Below are 24,516 nucleotides of genomic sequence, written 5' to 3'. Positions count from 1 at the left end.
AAAAAGTAAGATGTAATCTGTTTTCAAATGAAGACTAAGAAGTGTCGAAAAAAAGGTCTGCTGACCCGGTGATCCAAATACACTTTTGTCATTCATTCTGCTTGTTTAAGTTTGTGGCCAGGTTTTGATCAAATACTAAAATCATTCAAAGATATCATGGCACATTAATACTAACAGGGCAGGACCTACTTAGACTTTTTCGATCCCCACCTTTTAAAACCAGTGTGTACGGAAGGATTCTCAAAATTAAAGAAATGTATATATATATATATATATATGATATATATATATATATATATATATATATATATATATATATATGCTCATCATATTGGCAATAAAGGGAGAAAAAGGCCAACCCACACAGTCCATTTTCTTTGTTCATATTCAACACACAGTTCGCAGTGACAAACCATGTCTTGAATATGAAGACAGAAAAATGAATAATGGGTTAGCCTTTGTGGTAGTGACCAAATTATCGCCGACATAGCCAGGTTAGAGGTTATGGACCCTTTTGATACACAATATGATATGCATATAGTTATGTATGTATGGTTTTCATTAGTTCTATTATTATTATTATTATTATCATCATCATCATCATTATCATTATTGTTGTTATTATTATCATTATTATCATTATTATTATTGTTATTATTTTTATTACTGATACTACTACTAATATTATTTTGATGAACAGGATATGTACTCCAGGTTATTTTATTATTGCTCTGTGTTCACATTATAGCTCACAACAAAGGTATAATTCAGATTGAATATGTTTGTAGATTGATCAGTTGCAGGTTGATAAGGTTGAATATTAAAAGATTTTATTTGATTATCAATATACATAGGATACCGTAATGTAATATATTTTCAATATAACACAATGTGAAGACTAAATAATCCTTATTATTATGTAACATCTCTTTCGGGTAATTATTTGCCAGTCTGTGTGACAATTTCTGATAGTTACAATCTTTGAATTAAAATTAGGCTAAACCTTGTTTGTTTCATTTCTTAATATGATTTTGAACATCCTGATTACATCTCCTTCTTGCAAGGGCGGTGAGTTGGCTTAGTCGGTAGCGCGTCTGCCTCACGATCACGCGGCCCGGGTTCGAACCCGAGTCTGGACTGAGCAATGTTGTGTGTAAGCATACCGCCCCCTCTACCAAGAGGCAAAACACTCTGTCCCTCGGATAGGACATAAAATTGAGGTCCCGTGTATGAGAGAATCACAACTCATGCATGTTCAAGATTCCGCTTCATTCATTCATCGCAAAGAGCAGGGTGTTTAACCTAATGAAGTGGTCTCACCTAACATCCATCTGGACCCCATGGAAGACCAGCTTAACGTAGCTGAATACGGGCTATCCAGCCATCTCTCGGATGGAAAATGAACCAACAGACCAACAAACCAACAAATAACTTCTTAAACCTCTCTCTATCCCTCTCTGAAACACGCTGGGAAACGTCCTCCTCTTCCTCTCCCTCCCTCTTCCCCTCCCCCTCTTTCCTTTTCACTATCTCTCTTTATCTCTCTCCCTCTATCTCTCTCTCTCTCTCTCTCTCTCTCTTGTCTCCAACTTCACACCAGGTCCTGCAGCTTTTATGGGCATTATGTGTGCATTATCTACAACGAGCAAAATATGTTAATCATCTGATTTCGGTACTGGCTTTGGTTTTATTTGATTTGTTTGCTGTTTGTAATCAAGTATACTTTGGAATAGATACACGTTTGGAGGTACATGACATGACCATTAATGATCATGTTAAATTTCATTGTGAAATACATGTATGTAACCCTGATATTTCAGTTTGTTGTTGTTTTTTTTTCTTTTTAATGCATTTTTTTCTACATTATAATTCAATGTTCCCACACTTATTTATGTAAAATGTCTGTAATTCAGCCTGCGGGCTGCTATGCATGTTTCCCAATAAAAAAAAATACCTTTTCATCATCATTATACATGTGTATAGATTCCAATCTGAAGACACAAGATCAAATATTGAAAACAGTATACAGACAATTTTAATCATGTCTTCTTCTTATTCTTCTTCTTCTTCTTCTTCATTTTCCCTTCTTCTTTTTTCTTTTTCTCTTGGTTAGGTCTGCCTCTTTCAATAGGCTGAAGATTCTTGCAGACTGTGGTATTTACATTGTAATGTTGTTTATTTATAGATATTTACAAGCACATAACAAATGTCGAACAAAGACAGACTAGCCGCTGTGATCAACCGTTTGTCGGTTAAGGAATGCTCCCACAGTTGGCGCTGCAACAATTTTTGAGGACAGGAAATTCCAGCTCCTTACAGTTATAGTAAAGAACGAATGGCGATGCGATTCAGTTCTCGAGTATGGTATCTGATAGGAATGTGGTTGCGTGGCTCTCGTCAACTGAGTAACCTGTTTAATACTATAGTCGAGCATCTGCCGAAAGATGAGTAAGATTATTGTGCATTTTGTACATAATGGTTAGTCTATTTCAGAGTGATCCAATCAAGCCTTTGCACCATTACAGTGACACTTGAGGTATAATGCTAGCGATTCAGAGTGAATCTCGCAGCTCTTCTAGGGACCATCTCCACTTTGTGGATGAGGTTCTCGGAAAAATGGATCCCAAACAGAGGAAGCACACTCTTCAATTGGTAGAACCAATGTTTTGTAAGCTGCGGCTTTGACATCAGCGGATTTTAAGAGAAAATTGCGTCTTAGAATTGCAAGGACATTATTGGCTTTATTGACAGTATTGTTAATGTGTTGGGTCCACTTCAAATCAGAAGTGATGGTTACATCCAAGTACTTCACGAATTCAACAGATTCAAGACGGGTGTTGTTCAAATGACAAACGAGTTGCACTGGTTTTTTTTCCCCTAGAAACTGTCAACATTTATGGCATTTATTTTCGTTCACACATAGAAAACAGCAGAAAAGCGCAGTGTCTTTCAATATACTAAATTCACTATCAATCAAAGGGACTTAAATTCTACACATGTAGTCTTTTATCTTATGTGTCTCGAAATCATGGATCACTGTTTTCGCTTTAAGCCTGTGAAATGTCCTGATGGTTTACACATGTTTTAGTCATGGAAAGAAGGTCAAACGATGTCTATCATACCAAAATCTATTCTCTGTCCATTTCCACGATACCACTGTCTTGCAGTTTGTGAATGGAAGATGTTCATACTCAAAGGCTACTACAATGTGATATACAAAAAAAAAAAAAAATCGACCACAAATTCAATGTTTCAGTGCACTTAATCATAAGACGTGTGATTTAATATTTGGAATACTGCCATTGTCCGTTTGTTTTATTTCCGTACTTGGAAAAAAAATCATACAAAACATATATTTTACATAAAAAGATCAAGACAAATTATAGTCACGGTCAGTACCGCCTGTCGTTCAAGTATAGAAGAGTGGACTGTAAGCCCGAAAACACAATGCCTCTGCAGACCGCGTCTACACTTTGTGATGAGAGGATCAAAAAAAAAAAGAAAAAAAAGTTTTATGTAGGAAGTATGTAGGATGGAACAAAAATACATGAGAACAGTGTTTATGAAAAGAATGGAGCAGTTATTTAACTTTTGCATTCCAAGCCACGGATGTCAAGTGATTTTTTTTATTTTTTTTTTTACTAAGGTTTGATGAAAACAGCATCTCCCTTCTGTCGTATTCCAGGATACCATTTTAGCAAAGAGAGCAAAAGAAGGGTATAATTCACAAGAAGTGTATCAATAACTGTATATGGTTTAATCATGGTTTAATGCATTAAAGCGTTTAATGAAACTAACAATTATTCAAAATAACTGCGTTAATGGAAAAGAGTGACCCACGTAAAAAAAAAAGAAAAAAAATGTATAAATGAGGGCCACTCAGTACATTGAACTGATATTACAATTTGGATGGATAAATTGTTTTTAACATCAGCTTGTTGGGAATACGTTTCAGCATTTTAATCCTTGATACATGACTGCATGACATCAAAATTCCCCAGAAAATCATTGACAGGCAGTATTATATAGACCGATTCTGAGAGGCGTTTTGTGTATTATGGCCCTCTAGGGCAGCGCCATTACTGCGGTGTTCACGCCTGCCCCCCCCCCCCCCCCCCGATGCATGCGCACGGATAGTCGCAATGCATCCGCGCACGTGTGCAGTGCTGTCTGCTCAGCTGTGTCTGCTGCCCTGGGGGTGGGCGGAAGTGGGGGGGGGGGGGGTGCTGGGGGTAGGCGGGGACACCGAAGCGAGACCTAATGGCTGCGTCGTGTAACCGAAACTTGTCTGTTGCCCTCAACGAACCAGAATGGGTCTACATGTATATTATTATGTACAACTAGCAGCACCCGTGGAAATCCACGGGTCTGAGGGGTTTTACTTTTTCTTCTCATAATACGATTTTGCACATTTTTATTGAAAGAATAAAAAGAAAAGTCTTCTCATTCATTCGTTAATTGTGCTGTCTTCTAAATGACCACCCTTCCCAGAAATTTAATAATACATTTTTGCAGTATGTGCCCGGCGATCCGGTCCATTGGTAGGGATCATTCCCGCCACTACTTGCTTTTATTATAGAACTTGAGTTTCGAGGGGTTATTTGCACCCGTTGAAGTCCAACAGTTGTCTTGTTGCCCCTCACCCCTCCCCCCCCCCTCACGCACACACACACATTTCCACCTCCGCAGGGCAAAAAACAGAAACATTCAGGGAAAATTACCGATAACGCAAATGAGATTCCCCGAAAGTTCTGCCCACAGATTGTTCCCGTCGAAACGGGAAGATATTAACACTATGACTTTGATTATCCCCTGCTCTTGCATCCACGCAGGCACCCGCGAGAATCCACAGTTGGTCTCAAGGCCTCGGTTTGTTTGCTTTTTTTTTTCATATTTCTTTTCCCCACGTTATGAGAGAAAAATAAGATATTTTCGTCTTCATTTGCTCCCTCCTTTTTGTTTTTAATCACCAAAACTTGGCCTGATATATCATAGAACCATCATCTGCTTCAGACTGTACAATATCATAATTAATATTAGGCCTACAATCATTGCTCCTATTATTGTTATTATTATTATTATTCCTATTATCATTATTATTATTATCGTTGTTATTATTATTAGTAGTAGTAGTAGTAGTAGTAGTATTTGGGGAGGGGGAGATCATAGTCATTAGGTTTAATAGGCACAAGTGGGAGTAGGGTCTCACGACCTCGTATTCTTTTTTCTATTTTCCCCATGTTACAAAAGAAAGAAGAATATATATTCGTCTTCATTTGCTCCCTCTTTGTTTATTTTTGTCACAAAAACTTGGTTTGATAGACCATAGAACCACACATTCTATTTCCACTTGTAATTTTAAAAATTGGCGGTCGGCAAAGCGAGGTTTTCCCCTACGTCCGCTCATCTTATGAATATGTGTGATTATAGCAGCTCTGCCGTAAACGAATGGACACAGCTGCGCGTGTAATCTGATATGGAAGGGTACGATCGGCAAATATATTTAGCCGTCCTAAACAGTCTGCGTACAATGACATCGGACTTGAGAGCAAACGGCGAGCAAACTAAATGACGTACCTGAGCTGCATAGTATTCTACAGTTGTGCAAAATACAATGAAATAACAACGTTCGTTGTTTTCATTTGGGGACGCCAATGGCGATATATGCCCTTGTAGTCCATATCACGCGCACGCAGATAATTGTAGTGCTTCGTGTAACCATCGTCAATACATTACATACACGTAAGAGACGGAGGCAAAGGTACATCGCAGAACTATACACACAGTGTAGAGTGTGTAGAGTACTGTGAGGTACATTGTGTGTGTGCGTGCGCGTCCGCCGGGAGATGTCAGAGATTTCGCTGCATCCATCGTCTTTAGCATCCCACTGTCTCTGCAAGCTAAAAGATGAACGGTCGAGAAAGTAGGAGGCCAGCGCAGGTTCGGTGAATATTAAAACGCTCGGCTCTTTCGTCACGCACAAAAATGCATTATGCATCTATCTAATTAATTTTTCTTTTTCGTCCTCGACGTCGACACGGAGGAGGAGCGGGGACGGAACCCGCGCCATTCGATGCAGGATACTCTCCTGCGGCCGACGGCACCGGTCGCAGCTGCCCGGAGCCGACGGCTCGGGAGGAGATAGAAAAACCAGCAACGCCGGAATAAAAGAGGAAATACATAAGGCCGCGACAACAACAACAACTTCGAGTATTATAATAGTAGAAGTTTCATGAGGATACTTTAAACCATTTCTGAAGTATGGAGAAAAAAAAAAACATATTTTCACTTGAGTTTCCACCTTTAACCTCATGATCCCTGGTAATACATGTAAACACCAAGTTTAATACTATGAAAAATTAATGCATTCAGGCATTGTACAGATACTGGGGAAAGTTGAATTCTAAGACTTTGACCTTGACCTTTGACCTTTAACCTCGAGCAAAATTTGACAGGCAAAACTTCGTCCACTCATACACACATCATGCAAAGTTTCATTAGCATGCCTCAAATGATTTTCAAGTTAATAGGCCGTCCACAAATAAAGTTGAGTTAAGTTTAAGTTAACAAGTTGCTCCCTCAGTTACCGTTGTAGTCTACATTTTTGAAGCCTACCACACTTCCAACAGCAAATGACACATTACATAATGCACAGCAAAAGATTACATACCTGGCATGATGATGCAGAGGTGACGGCTGTTGAGACGAAAGTATCGGACATGTAGGGACACTCAAGACTGAACTTCGAAAGACGTGGCATATTAAATACCCATCTGGCCAAGTCATCTCCCATCGATGACTGATAGTGGGAATCGTCCTGAATAATCTCAAAATCCAAGGCCAGATCTTGAATCTGCAGAGGAGGTGAGTCAAAATATCGATAATAAGGTGACAAATAATTATAATCATTATGATAATGGCGAGAATGCAAAATGAACATAATGAGCTTGCTTCCAAAGCGTTAAATATATCATTATCAATGGATTTAGTGCCTTTAGGAAGCAAGCTCGTCATATATGAAGAAACCAACATTAACCAAGACAAATGTAGAAGCCTGAATCATGTTTTATACATGTATTCCTCGCAATGATCAACGATCCACTCCAGCAGACACCTTTAGAAGAGCATTGAAAATGCGTAGGTGACGTGACCATTGCTGAGAATAAGAAATGCAACTCTGCAAGTCTTGTCCCGGACACACTCAAGGAACTCAGCAAGTGGTGTGCCGAAGAGGACATGAATCTCAACCCTTTAAAATGTAAAGTGATGCGTGTCACGTTTACCAAAACACCACTCCCACCCTCAAGCTTAAGCTGAACGACAATGTATTGGAAGAAAATGATAAACAAGGTCAAGCTCCTTGGTGTTCCTATTCAAAGCAATCTTCGTTAGGATTTGCATGTCGACGACATTGTCAAGCGAGCTGCAAGGAAGCTCTACGTACTCCGCGTCATGAAACGATACAGGGCGCCATCTGAAGACCTACTAACCATCTTCACTAGCTACATCAGACCAGTCCTGGAGTATTTTGTACCGGTATTCTACTCATCCATGACAATACTAATAAACAAAGTAACGCCATCGAAATGGTTCAAAAAAAGAGTGCTGAGTATAATCTTGGGTAATAGGTATGAATCATATCAGGAGGCCTGTGTGATGTGCAACATCACTTCCCTCTGTGATAGAAGAGATCAGTTATGTTTTCGGTTCGCTGCCTCACTCTATGCGAGATTTCCAGACTGGTTCCCGCCGACAGAGAGCAGCTACAGAGCCCTAAGTCATAGCAACAAACTCAGGGAGATCAAGTGCAGGACTGAACGTTACAGGAGCAGTGTAAATGCCTTACTTAACAAGTAGATTCATCTTGAGATTGGTTGTTTAAAGTTTTCAAGTGGTACTTGTATTGTACAGGTTATTTTATGATTGTTCTGTGTTCACATTATAACTCACACCAAAGGTATATAATTCATTGATAAGTTGCAGGTTGATAAGGTTGAATACTAAAAGAATTTCATATGATTTTTACTTTACAGTTACCGTAATGTGATAAATTTTCAACATAACACAATGTGAAGACAGAATATCATTATGATATTATGTAACATATCTTTCGGTTATTATACACCAGTCAGTGTGATAATTTCTGATAAATTTATGCCTTGAATTAAAATTAAGCTGAAGCTTGTTAGTTTCAGTTCTTAATATGTTTTTGTATATCCTGATTACATCTCCTTTTTGCAAATTCCTAAACCTTTCTCTCTCCCACCCTCCCCCCGCCCACTCACCCACTCCCTTTCTTTTCATCTCTCTCTCTCTCTCTCTCTATCTATCTATCTATCTCCAGTTTCATACTAGTTCTACAACCTAGACGGGCATTACGTGCATTAAATAAAAATGACTAAAATGTGATATGAATTTGATTTCAAGTGAGTTGAAGGGGCTCTATTTTTTTTTTTTTTTTTTTTTTTTGGTGTGTGTGTGTGTAAGTCTCTAGAATTATTATCAAGCATTCTAAAAATCACAATCAGCAATGCAATCATTTCTCCACAGGTATTATGTTTTAATCAAAGAATGTCGTGTTTGGGGTGGGAGGCTTCAGATAACGTACACATTTTGTGTATGCAATGTCATTAATGTTTGGGAAAAGGGTCATGGTGGCCGAGGCACCCACATACAGTGAGATGTTTGTTTGTTTGTTGTTGTTGTTTTTTTTTTTGGCATGCCATGGTGACCTTCTATTGGGGTTGGGGCAGCTGAAACTTGAACGGGACATCGCTTGACTAATTGCCTGACAAGACAATAGTCCGAGAAAGTCATTTATACCAACATTTGAGATACAAGGTCTTGTCGCCCCAGCGACAATATGGTACTGTGATGTATTTTTTCATATAATATAATCCGATTTATAAATGCGGGATGGATGCTTATAATCAGTAATCACAAACTTTTCGCATATTTCTAACGACATTTTATGATAAATGGTTACATATGATTATATTCCTCTTATTAATGTTATTGCAATTTGGATTATAGTGTAAACGAATTAGTGTTCTATTGTAAAGTATTATTCTCAGCGTAGCAATTAACGATATGTACTTCGGAAGTTTCTTTCAGGTCTCACTTTAGTTTTGAAACATTTATCCCTACTTTTCTCTCTCCCCGTCTCCCTCTTTTCTTTTCTCTCTCTCCCTTTCTCCCCCCCCCCCCCCCCTCTCTCTCTCTCTCTCTCCCTCTCTCTCTCTCCCTACTAGTATCTCCCTCTCCACACACTCTCTCTTCTCCCCAGCTTCACACTAGGTCCTGCAGCTTTCACGGTCATTTTACGTGCATTATGTACAAAGGGGCAAAAAGTGTTAAGCATCCGACTTCAGTATTGGCGTAGGTTTGATTTTATTTGTTTAATCTTTTGCATGTTCTTGTTATCAAGTATGTATTTTGGAATAGATACACATGTGGAGATACATGACATGGCTTTTTTGTACGATCTTTGCTTTTATTGTGCAATATTTAACCCTGATATTGTGTGTGTGTGTGTGTGTGTGTGTGTGTGTGTGTGTGTGTGTTTGTTTTTTGTGCATCTTTTTTATATAATCATACTTCAATGTTCCCACACTCACTCTCGTAAAATGTCTCCAATTCAGCATGCGGGCTGCTATGGATGTTGTCCAATAAGAATAAATTTGTTTTCATCGTCATCTATGTACATGTGTAAAGATTCCAATCCTAAGCCACAAGATCAAGCCATTGAAAACAGTTTACAGACAAACTTTAATCATGTCTTCTCCTTCTTCTTCTTCTCTTAGTTAAGTCTGCCTCTTTCAATAAGATGAATATTCTTGCAGACTGTGTTATTTACATTATATTACTGTTTATTGAAAGATATTTACAAGCACACACTATGGAGAACAAAGACAGACTAGCCACTGTGATGAACCGTTAGCCGGTTACGGAATGCTCCCACAGATGGCGCTGCAGCGGTTTTCAAGGACAGAGAATTCCAGCTTCTTACTGTTATCGGAAAGAACGAATGGCGATGCGATTCAGTTTTCGAGTGCGGTATAAATCGACCACAAATTCAATGTTTCAGTGCACTTAATCATAAGATGTGTGATTTAATATTTGGAATACTGCCATTGTCTGTTTGTTTCATTTCCGTACTTGAAAAAAAAATGATACAAAACAAATATTTCACATAATAACATCAAGAAAAAAATAAAGTCAGGGTCAGTACCGCCTGTTGTTCAAGTATAGAAGAGTGGACTGTAAGCCCGAAAACACAATGCCTCTGACCGCGGCTACACTTTGTGATGAGAGGATTAAAAAAAAAAATGGTTTATATAGGAAGTATGTTGGATGAAACATAAATACGTGAGAACAGTGTTTATGAAAAGAATGGAGCATTTATTTAACTTTTGCATTCCAAGCCACGGATGTCAAGTGATTTCTTTTTTTTATATATATATTTTACTAAGGTTTGATGAAAACAACATCTCCCCTCTGTCGTAATCCAGGCTACCATTTAAGCAAAGAGAGCAGAAGAAGTACATATTTCACAAGGAGAGTATCACTAACTTTAGGGTTTAATGCATTTAAAGCGTGTGAGTTTATAAGTATATGAATATCAACATTGTGTCATGTTATCGGTGTGGTATGGGGCCAGTGGACTCATGGGGGCATTTCTGGTCAGCTAATGATCTGTTACTGGATCGAGAATACTACATGTATTATAGGTAGGACTACCCTGTTTTCATGGTTTTCAAAAGCAAATTTAAAGGACAAGGAGTGTCCAGACCAAGTCATGTGACACTTGACTGATTCATTAAATCAAGTTAGTTATACAACTCTCATTCTCCATCTGAGGTATCTTCAAACTTCATTTTCCTCTTTATTCTGTTTCTTTAATGTTGTTGTCAGCGTTTTATAATCATTGTGTTGTGATACAAGGATCGATATGCATATAAGAACATCTTTGAGGGTTGAACCAATAAGACTTCATCCAGTTTTGCGGTCAGGAAAGGTTTCGTATAAAGCATGCAAAATTCGCCACAGCGCTAAATATTCATGACTATACGGGGAAGAGAGAGGTGGATTAAGTTCATTTATTTCATTTTGTTTTATTTTGTGCAGCAGTAGAACCACAGGCTATCCCTCATTCTAGAAACTGATAAATGCCACTAAGAGATCATTTCTTCATTAAAAATTGACTTTCTTAGGGTCCAAGAAGACCAAAAAGAAATAATTGAGATCTTGTCTTGTCGAAATCTCTTCCACGGAAGACAAGGAGGCCGGTTGTATTATCTCGTTTTCTTGATATCCTTTAATTCTGTTTATTTTCAATAAATCAACAACGTAACAGAAGTGTCCTTACCGGTTCTTTCTTTCATAATGAATTGAGAGTTAAACAATGGGGATGACTACGGTTACACAAAATTTCAAGTATAGCACCGCACTGAAATGTCAATCTGCGAGAGAGAGAAAAAATGCTATCATGGAAGTCATACCCGACTTGTGGTTAACTATTTTTGAAATGAGGTGTACTATGATCCCAAAAGCACCTAACTAACATATTACATACCTGACAGGATGATGCTGAGGCGGCGGCTGTTGAGAGGAAGCTGTCAGGCAAGTAGGGACAGCCCAGTCTGAACTTCAAAAGACGTGGCATAGTACACACACATCGGGCCAAGTCACTTCCTGTTGAGGTTTGATGCCATGAATCGTGATCATCGCTGTTATAATGCAACATCAAATCTTGAATCTGTGAAAAAAGAAATCAAAATATTACAGAAAACAAAAGACATAAAGATAAATAATTAGAATTCCCAGCAATATACAGAATGAGTTTGCTTGCATAGCACGATCGCCTGATCGCAATGGGTTTCAACTAAAATGATGACAAATCATTACCATAGGTATTGACATTGGTTTTCTGAGTCCTCCACACTGCACACGTATGTACTTTGGGACAACTATTACGTACAGCAATATGGCTTATGATTGTCTTGCCTTTGTGCATTAATTACTTACTTTACTTAAACAGCATTGTGTATCGAATTTATCTACTTTTAACTATACATTTTGGTGGGGTTTTTCTATCATCTGAATATGTCAAGATTTCACCAAATTTTCTGCAAACTAATTAATAAGCAAGCATTTGAATAGTCTTACAAATACAGCAGTTTGGCATTGATTTTCGTTACTTCTTATTCTTTGTGTGTGTGAGTGTGTGTGTGTGTGTGTGTGTGTGCGTGCGTGTGTAAGTGTGTGTGTAGGCCTATGTTTGCCTGTATGCGTGACTCTTTATTTTCCTGAATAAAATATACAAGCTAAATTCATGAACCTTGAAATGGGACTTTACCATCAAACGTCATCGATTGAGCATATACATGAACACACCTTTATTAATACACAACCGTGGGGGCAGCTTTAGGAGATTATTGATATTTTGAATGAGCACAGAGCTAAGTATGCTGGAGCATTTGAATACCAGGAAAATTGTTGCTAACTCGAGACACTCTTGAAAAAATTCAGGTCTATACGTTATACCGCAGGATTGATTTTAGCAGCGTACGTAGGTGTGGGCACTGGATTGTCCAAAAGCTACCAAGGGATGATGTTCAAAATGTAAAAATAAATGTGAACATCACAAATCACAAATTGATTACGGACGGAAGGACGAACGGACGACCTGAAGGACGGACGGACGGACAACCCAACAACCCAATGCCAACAGTGACACTTCATGGCGGAGGCGTAAAAAGAGGGAACTATCATAAAAATAACTGCTAACCATTCTGTAGGTGATATATCCATACTGTTAAGGAGCAAAGAGAAACCGGAAAAAATAAAAGAGAATCATACAATAAAAAGGGGGAATTCGACGTAATGAAATGCAAAATAAAGTACAGAAATTGTTGATGTCCTTTGATTTTCAACATTACAAGAAATGCTGTGTCCCTATCTGAAGAACAAAATGAATTCGAACGGACTTGAAGTGAAAGTTGGTGTTTCCATATGAAATTGAAATATTATGGATTTTACAATTTGAATATGATAAATCTATGCATTAGAACCAGGATAAGGTTGAAGTTGATATCTTAGGAGTTCTACAAACGATATTTCTCTTTAATCCACTTTTTCTTACATATTCTGGTGCAGTTTGCATGTAGTACTTGCGTATCTATGTTGGGTCCCATTGTTAATCATTTCTTTCGCTGAAGGGGTTACCCCGTGAAAATAAAATGGAATAGACAGAAGTGGATAAATGATATGATGCTGTGCTTTAAAGCGAAGTTGAATGCTCGTCGAAAAATAAATATAAAACATTGTAGTATTGACGTTGAAAATTTCGTTTGAACTAGAACACTACGTCATTTACATTTGAATGTTAATCTGTTGAAATTTGGTGGAGAAGCACAAAATTACGATAATCTTCCTCTTCTATGGCTACTTCATCTGGTCCTAAGTTTGTGGGCAGATACTATCAAAAGTTGTCAGCATTCAAAAATAATCTGTTTCCTTTCAAAATAACAGAAATTCTCCAACTGATAAACAAGTGTATCCAAGGAAGAGACCACATTAAAACCTCACATTCTCCTCCTACTGCTGGGATATAGTTTTGTCTTTCTTGGAGTCGTTTCTCCACATAATGGTGCCCAAACGCTTCACAGCAATTACCTACGCGTCAGAATCCGTGGCTCCAATCATACGCTCTTGTACAACGTTGTACCAGGGAGGTCCACCTCCCTGGTTGTACAGAGCACTATACCTATTGTACCTGTTCCTCATCAGAAAGCTTCGATAAAGGTTCATTTTTAACTTGGTAAAATGATAATCATGTTGCCATGACGATCTAACATAGAGCTACACGTGTAATGCATGTATATGTATCTTTAAGTCGACTTGGCATGTGATCATTTATTTCGCCATTAGGACTTCTGTTTTTTTAAAGAATCTCTACATGGTAAGATGAATACCTTTATATGATGTAATGTCGACATAATATGGATATCCATTTCTCTACTTAAAAAAAAGAAAAATGTTTGTTATATCTTTCATTTTTCAAACCAGACTACATGAGGCCTTCTTTTTGCCGTACATTATTATGCATGAATGCTGTATTTTTTTTATTTGTTTGTTTGTTTGTTTTATTTAATTTAATCACGGGATAAAATGCCCTTGATTAGCCAGGTGAGGCTGTTTTTCAGAGAGGCCGTGAATAGAGTGTTACAGCAACAACAAAACAGAGCAACAGTAAACTAATCAATTAAAGCAAATTAACAACAACCAAAAAATAAAAACGAACATAACATTATGAAATGCATTACAACATACAGAAACACAATACTAAGAACAAAAAAGAAGAGGAATATAGACGTAACCACTAGACACGAACGTTACAAAAGAGGGTGACACAAACAAGTTTACGTACAAGTAAGTTCAGACTGATTAGCTCAAACATAGTTATGAAATCCATATTATAACCCATACGTTCTAACATTCTTTCAAAAGCTTTCAAATTACTTATTGAACTTACATTTTCGGGGAGGTTGCTGAATATTTTCACACTGGAATAAATTAGATTTCATTAACTCGTTTTCAATATTGCCATGTAAATTTTGATTATTTTTATTATAAATTCTTCGTACTTTCTTTCTATTACTTGCCTTACACGATCGAAATTTTTGCTTCGTTTAATATCATTAATACGGGTTATTTCTTTGTACACAATCACCGTTTAAATGACCCTTCTCCTCCCTCCAGTGATATTTTGTACACCTAAGAATATTTGTAATCTTCTTGGATTTCACTTCTAAAAATGTAAAATCTCCCCTCCGTGTTTGTGTGTGTGTGTGTGTGGGGGGGGGGGGGGGGGGGGGGTGCGCCAGCCTTAAATTTCATAAAAGCCCCAACCCCTTACGGAATTCCTTGACCCTCCCCTGTGACGCGTTGTGACATGTGCAGTAAAATTTGTTTGTTTTTTTTTTTTTTACATTTGTGGTTGATGCCCCCTCCCCTCCCCACAATCATTGGAAAATTGAATTGTTTATGTATTGTAATTTCCTTTGCTGTATATTGTTTGTGTTATTATCTGTAATATAAGTGCACTGAAATGATTGAGAAGTACTGATGAATATCTGATATCGTTATTCTAAACGTTTCCCCCCACCCCCACCCACATACACACACATCCAAACACAGACACCCTTTATCCACACACGCTCTTTACACAAATAACACCCACTCAGCAAAACCAACCACACGCTACGGAATTCCTATGTAGCCAATACAGCTCACCATAACAGGTATGTGTAATTTTCTATAGTATTATCTGAATGTGTGTTTGTTCCGTATGCCAAAATGCATTATGCGCCAGTTTCTGTTGTGTAAATATTGTACAATAATTCCTGTAATCAATACTGACATTATGATTTTTAATGGTAGTCTGTGTATTATTTTTCGTTATTTTTAATGTTTGTGTGTGTGTGTGTGTGTGTGTGTGTGTGTGTGTAGATCCTGACGGAGACTTGTAGGACCCAAAGCTTTAACTGAATAAAGGAAACAGCTGTAGGTTTGTACCTTCATAGTGCTAATGGACCCATAAGTGCTATAATGTAAGCTTGTGGAACCGGAAAATGTGCAAACCTCACGCTGGAAAATGGGCAAACGTCGCAAGGTAAATGATTTCACATTTGTACGATGCGTTCCCGTGAAAATAATAAAAATTAATGAATATTATTTACTTCACCGATATTGGTATAAAGATCGAACATAAACTCTATAACAAAACTGCACATGAACCATCACCATTGATATTTTTTTGATAAATCCTTGACCGATTTCCACCAAGCTTGGCTGAAAGCATTAATGGTGAGGATCTCAATTTGTTTAAACTATCCCATCCCTCTTGGGGTAGGAAGGGAGGGAGAGGGGGCAGAATTATAATGTTATTTTTAATAAAAATTCTTCTTCTCTATAGCCAAATAAGAAAGAGCTAGGTTCGTACGTGCTATGAAGAAATTGATGAATATAGTTTCTTATGAAAGTCAAATTTAATGTCATTTCAAAGAATTCCGAGCATTAGGACTGGTGGGGGGGGGGGGGGCATGGGGTGATTGATCAAAAATGTTTTATACCGTATTAAACTTCTCTCTAAATTCTTATGACAGACTTTAACCAAACGTGACGGGTAAAGCATCCGAAGTGTAATAGAATGTCATTTCATGTGTTTGTTTTGTTTTGTTTTGTTTTTTGGGGTTTTTTGTTTTTGTTTTTGTTTTTGTTTTTGTTTTTTGTTTTTTGTGGGGGGGTGTTTTGTTTTTGTTTTGTTTTGTTTTGTGTGTGTGTGTGTGTGTGTGTGTGTGTGTGTTTTAAGGGCCAACAAGCCCAGTGGAGGGGAGGGGCATAGGCCTCAATATTTGAGATTGTAAAAAAAAAAAGAAGGAAAATCTTCTATATGGAACCAGAAGTGATAGGAATAACAAAACGCTATAGTGATTAGCACATTAATGAATTAATTAATGAATTAATTAATGAAAAGGCGTTTTTTTTTTAAAAGACGGCACAGATTGGGGCATGGCGCGTGTTAAACCTATGGGAAAAACGTTGGGTTAGGGTTTTTGGCTATGGTTAGGGTTAGGGTTAGGGTTAGGGTTGGGGTTAGGGTTAGGGTTAGGGTTAGGGTTAGGGTTAGGGTTTGATGGTTAGGGTTAGGATTAGGATTAGGGTTAGGTTTAGGGATAGGGTCCCCGATAGATTTTTAGTTTCCCCAATCTGCGCCGTCTAAAAAAAACACGCCACCGGGAGATGTCAGAGATTTCGCTGCATCCATCATCTTTAGCATCCCACTGTCTCTGCAAGCTAAAAGATGAACGGTCGAGAAAGTAGGAGGCCAGCGCAGGTTCGGTGAATATTAAAACGCTCGGCTCTTTCGTCACGCACAAAAATGCATTATGCATCTATCTTATTAATTTTTCTTTTTCGTCCTCGACGTCGACACGGAGGCGGAGCGGGGACGGAACCCGCGCCATTCGATGCAGGATACTCTCCTGCGGCCGACGGCACCGGTCGCAGCTGCCCGGAGCCGACGGCTCGGGAGGAGATAGAAAAACCAGCAACGCCGGAATAAAAGAGGAAATACATAAGGCCGCGACAACAACAACAACTTCGAGTATTATAATAGTAGAAGTTTCATGAGGATACTTTAAACCATTTCTGAAGTATGGAGAAAAAAATATATATATTTTCACTTCAGTTTCCACCTTTAACCTCATGATCCCTGGTAATACATGTAAACACCAAGTTTAATACTATGAAAAATTAATGCATTCAGGCATTGTACAGATACTGGGGAAAGTTGAATTCTAAGACTTTGACCTTGACCTTTGACCTTTAACCTCGAGCAAAATTTGACAGGCAAAACTTCGTCCACTCATACACACATCATGCAAAGTTTCATTAGCATGCCTCAAATGATTATCAAGTTAGGCCGTCCACAAATAAAGTTGAGTTAAGTTTAAGTTAACAAGTTGCTCCCTCAGTTACCGTTGTAGTCTACATGTTTAAAGCCTACTACACTTCCAACAGCGAATGACACATTACATCAAAAGATTACATACCTGGCATGATGATGCAGAAGTGACGGCTGTTGAGAGGAAACCATCAGGCAAGTAGAGACATGCCAGACTGAAGCTCGAAAGACGTGGCATATCAAATACCCATCTGGCCAAGTCATCTCCCATCGAGGACTGATAGTGGGAATCGTCCTGAATAATCTCAAAATCCAAGACCAGATCTTGAATCTGCAGAGGAGGTGAGTCAAAATATCGATAATAAGGTGACAAATAATTATAATCATTATTATAATGGCGAGAATGCAAAATGAACATATGAAGAGCTTGCTTCCAAAGCGTTAAATATATCATTATCAATGGATTTAGTGCCTTTAGGAAGCAAGCTCGTCATATATGAAGAAACCAACATTAACCAAGACAAATGTAGAAGCCTGAATCATGTTTTATACATGTATTCCTCGCAATGATCAACGATCCACTCCAGCAGACACCTTTAGAAGAGCATTGGAAATGCGTAGATGACGTGACCATTGCTGAGAATAAGAAATGCAACTCTGCAAGTCTTGTCCCGGACACACTCAAGGAACTCAGCAAGTGGTGTGCCGAAGAGGACATGAATCTCATCCCTTTAAAATGTAAAGTGATGCGTGTCACGTTTACCAAAACACCACTCCCACCCCTCAAGCTTAAGCTGAACGACAATGTATTGGAAGAAAATGATAAACAAGGTCAAGCTCCTTGGTGTTCCTATTCAAAGTAATCTTCGTTAGGATTTGCATGTCGACGACATTGTCAAGCGAGCTGCAAGGAAGCTCTACGTACTCCGCGTTATGAAACGATACAGGGCGCCATCTGAAGACCTACTAACCATCTTCACTAGCTACATCAGACCAGTCCTCGAGTATTTTGTACCGGTGTTCTACTCATCCATAACAATACTAATACACAAAGTAACGCCATCGAAATGGTGCAAAAAAAGAGTGCTGAGTATAATCTTGGGTAATAGGTATGAATCATATCAGGAGGCCTGTGTGATGTGCAACATCACTTCCCTCTGTGATAGAAGAGATCAGTTATGTCTTCGGTTCGCTGCCTCACTCTATACGAGATTTCCAGACTGGTTCCCGCCGACAGAGAGCAGCTACAGAGCCCTAAGTCATAGCAACAAACTCAGGGATATCAAGTCCAGGACTAAACGTTACAGGAGCAGTGTAAATGCCTCATTTAACAAGTAGATTCATCTTGAGATTGGTTGTTTAAAGTTTTCAAGTGGTACTTGTATTGTACAGGTTATTTTATGATTGTTCTGTGTTCACATTATAACTCACACCAAAGGTATATAATTCATTGATAAGGTTGAATACTAAAAGAATTTCATATGATTTTTACTTTACAGTTACCGTAATGTGATAAATTTTCAACATAACACAATTTGAAGACAGAATATCATTATGATATTATGTAACATATCTTTCAGTTATTATACACCAGTCAGTGTGATAATTTCTGATAAATTTATGCCTTGAATTAAAATTAAGCTGAAGCTTGTTAGTTTCAGTTCTTAATATGTTTTTGTATATCCTGATTACATCTCCTTTTTGCAACTTCCTAAACCTTTCTCTCTCCCACCCTCCCCCCGCCCACTCACCCACTCCCTTTCTTTTTATCTCTCTCTCTCTCTCTCTCTCTCTCTCTCTATCTATCTATCTATCTATCTATCTCCAGTTTCATACTAGTTCTACAACCTAGACGGGCATTGCGTGCATTAAATAAAAATGACTAAAATGTGATATGAATTTGATTTCAAGTGAGTTGAAAGGGCTCTATTTTTTTTTCTTTTTTTTTTTGGTGTGTGTGTGTGTGTAAGTCTCTAGAATTATTATCAAGCATTCTAAAAATCACAATCAGCAATGCAATCATTTCTCCACAGGTATTATGTTTTAATCAAAGAATGTCGTGTTTGGGGTGGGAGGCTTCAGATAACGTACACATTTTGTATGCAATGTCATTAATGTTTGGGAAAAGGGTCATGGTGGCCGAGGCACCCACATACAGTGAGATGTTTGTTTGTTTGTTGTACCTGTTCCTCATCAGAAAGCTTCGATAAAGGTTCATTTTTAACTTGGTAAAATGATAATCATGTTGCCATGACGATCTAACATAGAGCTACACGTGTAATGCATGTATATGTATCTTTAAGTCGACTTGGCATGTGATCATTTATTTCGCCATTAAGACTTCTGTTTTTTTAAAGAATCTCTACATGGTAAGATGAATACCTTTATATGATGTAATGTCGACATAATATGGATATCCATTTCTCTACTTAAAAAAAAGAAAAATGTTTGTTATATCTTTCATTTTTCAAACCAGACTACATGAGGCCTTCTTTTTGCCGTACATTATTATGCATGAATGCTGTATTTTTTTTTATTTGTTTGTTTGTTTGTTTTATTTAATTTAATCACGGGATAAAATGCCCTTGATTAGCCAGGTGAGGCTGTTTTTCAGAGAGGCCGTGAATAGAGTGTTACAGCAACAACAAAACAGAACAACAGTAAACTAATCAATTAAAGCAAATTAACAACAACCAAAAAATAAAAACGAACATAACATTATGAAATGCATTACAACATACAGAAACACAATACTAAGAACAAAAAAGAAGAGGAATATAGACGTAACCACTAGACACGAACGTTACAAAAGAGGGTGACACAAACAAGTTTACGTACAAGTAAGTTCAGACTGATTAGCTCAAACATAGTTATGAAATCCATATTATAACCCATACGTTCTAACATTCTTTCAAAAGCTTTCAAATTACTTATTGAACTTACATTTTCGGGGAGGTTGCTGAATATTTTCACACTGGAATAAATTAGATTTCATTAACTCGTTTTCAATATTGCCATGTAAATTTTGATTATTTTTATTATAAATTCTTCGTACTTTATTTCTATTACTTGCCTTACACGATCGAAATTTTTGCTTCGTTTAATATCATTAATACGGGTTATTTCTTTGTACACAATCACCATTTAAATGACCCTTCTCCTCCCTCCAGTGATATTTTGTACACCTAAGAATATTTGTAATCTTCTTGGATTTCACTTCTAAAAATGTAAAATCTCCCCTCCGTGTTTGTGTGTGTGTGTGGGGGGGGGGGGGTGCACCAGCCTTAAATTTCATAAAAGCCCCAACCCCTTACGGAATTCCTTGACCCTCCCCTGTGACGCGTTGTGACATGTGCAGTAAAATTTGTTTGTTTTTTTTTTTTTTTACATTTGTGGTTGATGCCCCCTCCCCTCCCCACAATCATTGGAAAATTGAATTGTTTATGTATTGTAATTTCCTTTGCTGTATATTGTTTGTGTTATTATCTGTAATATAAGTGCACTGAAATGATTGAGAAGTACTGATGAATATCTGATATCGTTATTCTAAACGTTTCCCCCCACCCCCACCCACATACACACACATCCAAACACAGACACCCTTTATCCACACACGCTCTTTACACAAATAACACCCACTCAGCAAAACCAACCACACGCTACGGAATTCCTATGTAGCCAATACAGCTCACCATAACAGGTATGTGTAATTTTCTATAGTATTATCTGTATGTGTGTTTGTTCCGTATGCCAAAATGCATTATGCGCCAGTTTCTGTTGTGTAAATATTGTACAATAATTCCTGTAATCAATACTGACATTATAATTTTTAATGGTAGTCTGTGTATTATTTTTCGTTATTTTTAATGTTTGTGTGTGTGTGTGTGTGTGTGTGTGTGTGTGTAGATCCTGACGGAGACTTGTAGGACCCAAAGCTTTAACTGAATAAAGGAAACAGCTGTAGGTTTGTACCTTCATAGTGCTAATGGACCCATAAGTGCTATAATGTAAGCTTGTGGAACCGGAAAATGTGCAAACCTCACGCTGGAAAATGGGCAAACGTCACAAGGTAAATGATTTCACATTTGTACGATGCGTTCCCGTGAAAATAATAAAAATTAATGAATATTATTTACTTCACCGATATTGGTATAAAGATCGAACATAAACTCTATAACAAAACTGCACATGAACCATCACCATTGATATTTTTTTGATAAATCCTTGACCGATTTCCACCAAGCTTGGCTGAAAGCATTAATGGTGAGGATCTCAATTTGTTTAAACTATCCCATCCCTCTTGGGGTAGGAAGGGAGGGAGAGGGGGCAGAATTATAATGTTATTTTTAATAAAAATTCTTCTTCTCTATAGCCAAATAAGAAAGAGCTAGGTTCGTACGTGCTATGAAGAAATTGATGAATATAGTTTCTTATGAAAGTCAAATTTAATGTCATTTCAAAGAATTCCGAGCATTAGGACTGGTGGGGGGGGGGGGGGGCATGGGGTGATTGATCAAAAATGTTTTATACCGTATTAAACTTCTCTCTAAATTCTTATGACAGACTTTAACCAAACGTGACGGGTAAAGCATCCGAAGTGTAATAGAATGTCATTTCATGTGTGTGTTTTGTTTTGTTTTGTTTTTTTTGGGTTTTTTGTTTTTGTTTTTGTTTTTGTTTTCGTTTTTTGTTTTTTGTGGGGGGTGTTTTGTTTTTGTTTTGTTTTGTTTTGTGTGTGTGTGTGTGTGTGTGTGTGTGTGTTGTGTGTTTTAAGGGCCAACAAGCCCAGTGGAGGGGAGGGGCATAGGCCTCAATATTTGAGATTGTAAAAAAAAAAAGAAGGAAAATCTTCTATATGGAACCAGAAGTGATAGGAATAACAAAACGCTATAGTGATTTAGCACATTAATGAATGTCAAGTTTGGTATGGCGAATGCAGGGATGGGGGGGGGGGGGGGCAGAAAAGTCGGAATTTCCACAGTTTCAGCTACTTCTTGAAAATGGAGGGAATTAATTTTAGTGGTCGTTTACGGCAGGTGGGCGCTATAGACAGGTGGTGGCGTTAAGAAAGGTTTTACTATACAGCCAAATCTGTCTATAGCGGCCACTCCAATGGAAACAAAAAGTGGCCGTAATAAACAGGAGGCCGCTATATACGTTGTTTAACATGCCTTTCTCTAGGAGGAAATTGTTTTTGATGGTCGTATATGGCATGTGGCCGCTATAGATAGATGGTCGCTAAGACAGATTTGATTGTAGCCCTACAGTGAAACCTGTCTATACCGACCACGGAGACGGAAAATGGCTGTTGAAGACAGGTGGCCGCTATAGAATAGACAGTTTCTTTATCATGCTTTTTCTCTTGGAGGGAATTGTTTTTAGTGCTTGTTATGGCAGGTGGCCGCTACAGACTGGTAGTCGCGAAAGTTTTACTGTACAGTCAAACCTATCTTTAGCCGGCACTCAAGGGAAATGACAAAAAAAAAAATACCGTTGTGGACAGATGGCCGCTATGCACAGGAGGTCGCTTAGACAAGATAACTGTAAAGTAATGGTAACGGCTCATGCATAGTTTTGATAGAGAGTTTATCTTCGATCCATACATCCACAGAATCAGTGAAGTGAGTGGTCCGCACATTTCCCGACAAAAGCCCTATAGCGTGGCTTGGCAGCCTGGACTTACCAAACCCGGCATATTTCCCGTTAAAGCAATTACGAGATTTGCACATTTCCAGGCAAGACGGGCACACATCTCCCGGCGTATGCACATTTCCCAGCTCCACAAGACGTGTACATAATCATTACCTCTATACGAAATTACATTTTCAAATGTAGCCAAGGAGGTGCAACACGCGACCTAGTACATCCCTCGACATATTAATTACCATTCTTTTTTTTTTCTTCATTTTTAGGCTATTTATCTGCAAAAAGCAGTGATTTCTCTACCGAAGTCTATTCAGTTTGTTGTTTCTTGTCATTGTGTATATAAGTGGGTTTTCTGACCAAAGTGTGCTGCATCTTGTGCAAAACTACCCATTCATATGCTGTACAGGTGGCCTCGGGGAATTAATGGCCCAACAAATGACGCCCTGTCAGCCTGGACTTACCAATTTTTAACTATACGCATAATAACGATAAGGAGAAGAAGTAGGACTCCAATGAAAAGTATGCATTGCCTCTTTGAAATACTAAATAACACACCATCAGATTCTATAGTCTGAACATTATAACACACGTACGTGTTGTAGAACTATACTGCTAAGTTCTTACCTCACAGTTCGAAGCCTCTGCGCTGAGAATGTTGTAGAAGTCCATGTGAAATTGTGAGTCAAATATGTCTACTTCGCTGAGTACACTCCTGGAACACATACCCTCTGCCAAGTCACGTGACACAGTTCTTCCACATTTCACGCTGTCAATTGTCAATGATGTCTAAATGAAAGGAACATCAATCGACAGGTAGTGAAAGGTAATAATACACGGTGATGGTGGAAAATGTACATGCAGTTGTTTCGGATGTCGGAAACTCAGAGCAACTGAGATAAGTTTGATACATTTAAATCATATTTTCATTTCACTTATCAGAACCTAAAGAAATACTGTACATATTGTATGTTCCACTTGTTTTATTGTGATGAAGAGTTTTTTGAGGAGTGATACTGACGAAACTTCATCAAAGCTCATACTGTGTACCCTAAATGTATTGTATCGGTCTGGTAATCTGCAGATCACGTAGCATAGCATATCACTTCGATACAAAGCGTCTTTAGTAAAATCATGGTCACACTTCAAAAAATTTCACTAATAGCAGGTTTGAAACTATAACTTGTAAGGGACCGTTTTGATTTTAGGAAACAGTTGCACTTTTACCCCAGTGAATCTAATATTGCTGCTACTTTTCGACACAAAATAGAAAATTATTTCCAAACATGAACTATTAAAGTCAAACATTTCGAAAAGGCCAGTGGAACACGTACACATAATTTACTATCAACAAAAGTCCCATGGTGGTTTACATTTTCTATTCACATTTCAATTTATATAGC

At 38.0% G+C, this 24,516-nt stretch overlaps 1 protein-coding gene across 1 annotated transcript in view; it reads right to left on the bottom strand.

Annotated features, from left to right (window-relative positions):
- The window catches only part of LOC139732086 (uncharacterized), a 300,102-nt gene that overhangs the window by 221,761 nt on the left and 53,825 nt on the right, over positions 1-24,516 (bottom strand). The window contains exons 7-8 of the mRNA XM_071642957.1: positions 23,741-23,902; positions 11,576-11,758 (exon numbers count right to left, since the gene is read on the bottom strand). Of these exons, the coding sequence (XP_071499058.1) occupies positions 11,576-11,758; positions 23,741-23,902 (345 nt within the window). The remainder of the gene's footprint in view (positions 1-11,575; positions 11,759-23,740; positions 23,903-24,516) is intronic.

This window comes from Diadema antillarum, unplaced genomic scaffold (genome assembly GCF_040938485.1).
Source record: "Diadema antillarum isolate AM-2024a unplaced genomic scaffold, OU_Dant_1.0 seq00000399_RagTag, whole genome shotgun sequence".
Lineage (NCBI taxonomy): Eukaryota > Metazoa > Echinodermata > Echinoidea > Diadematoida > Diadematidae > Diadema > Diadema antillarum.
Note: the sequence above shows the minus strand (reverse complement) of the source record. Positions and strands in the feature narration are given on the sequence as shown.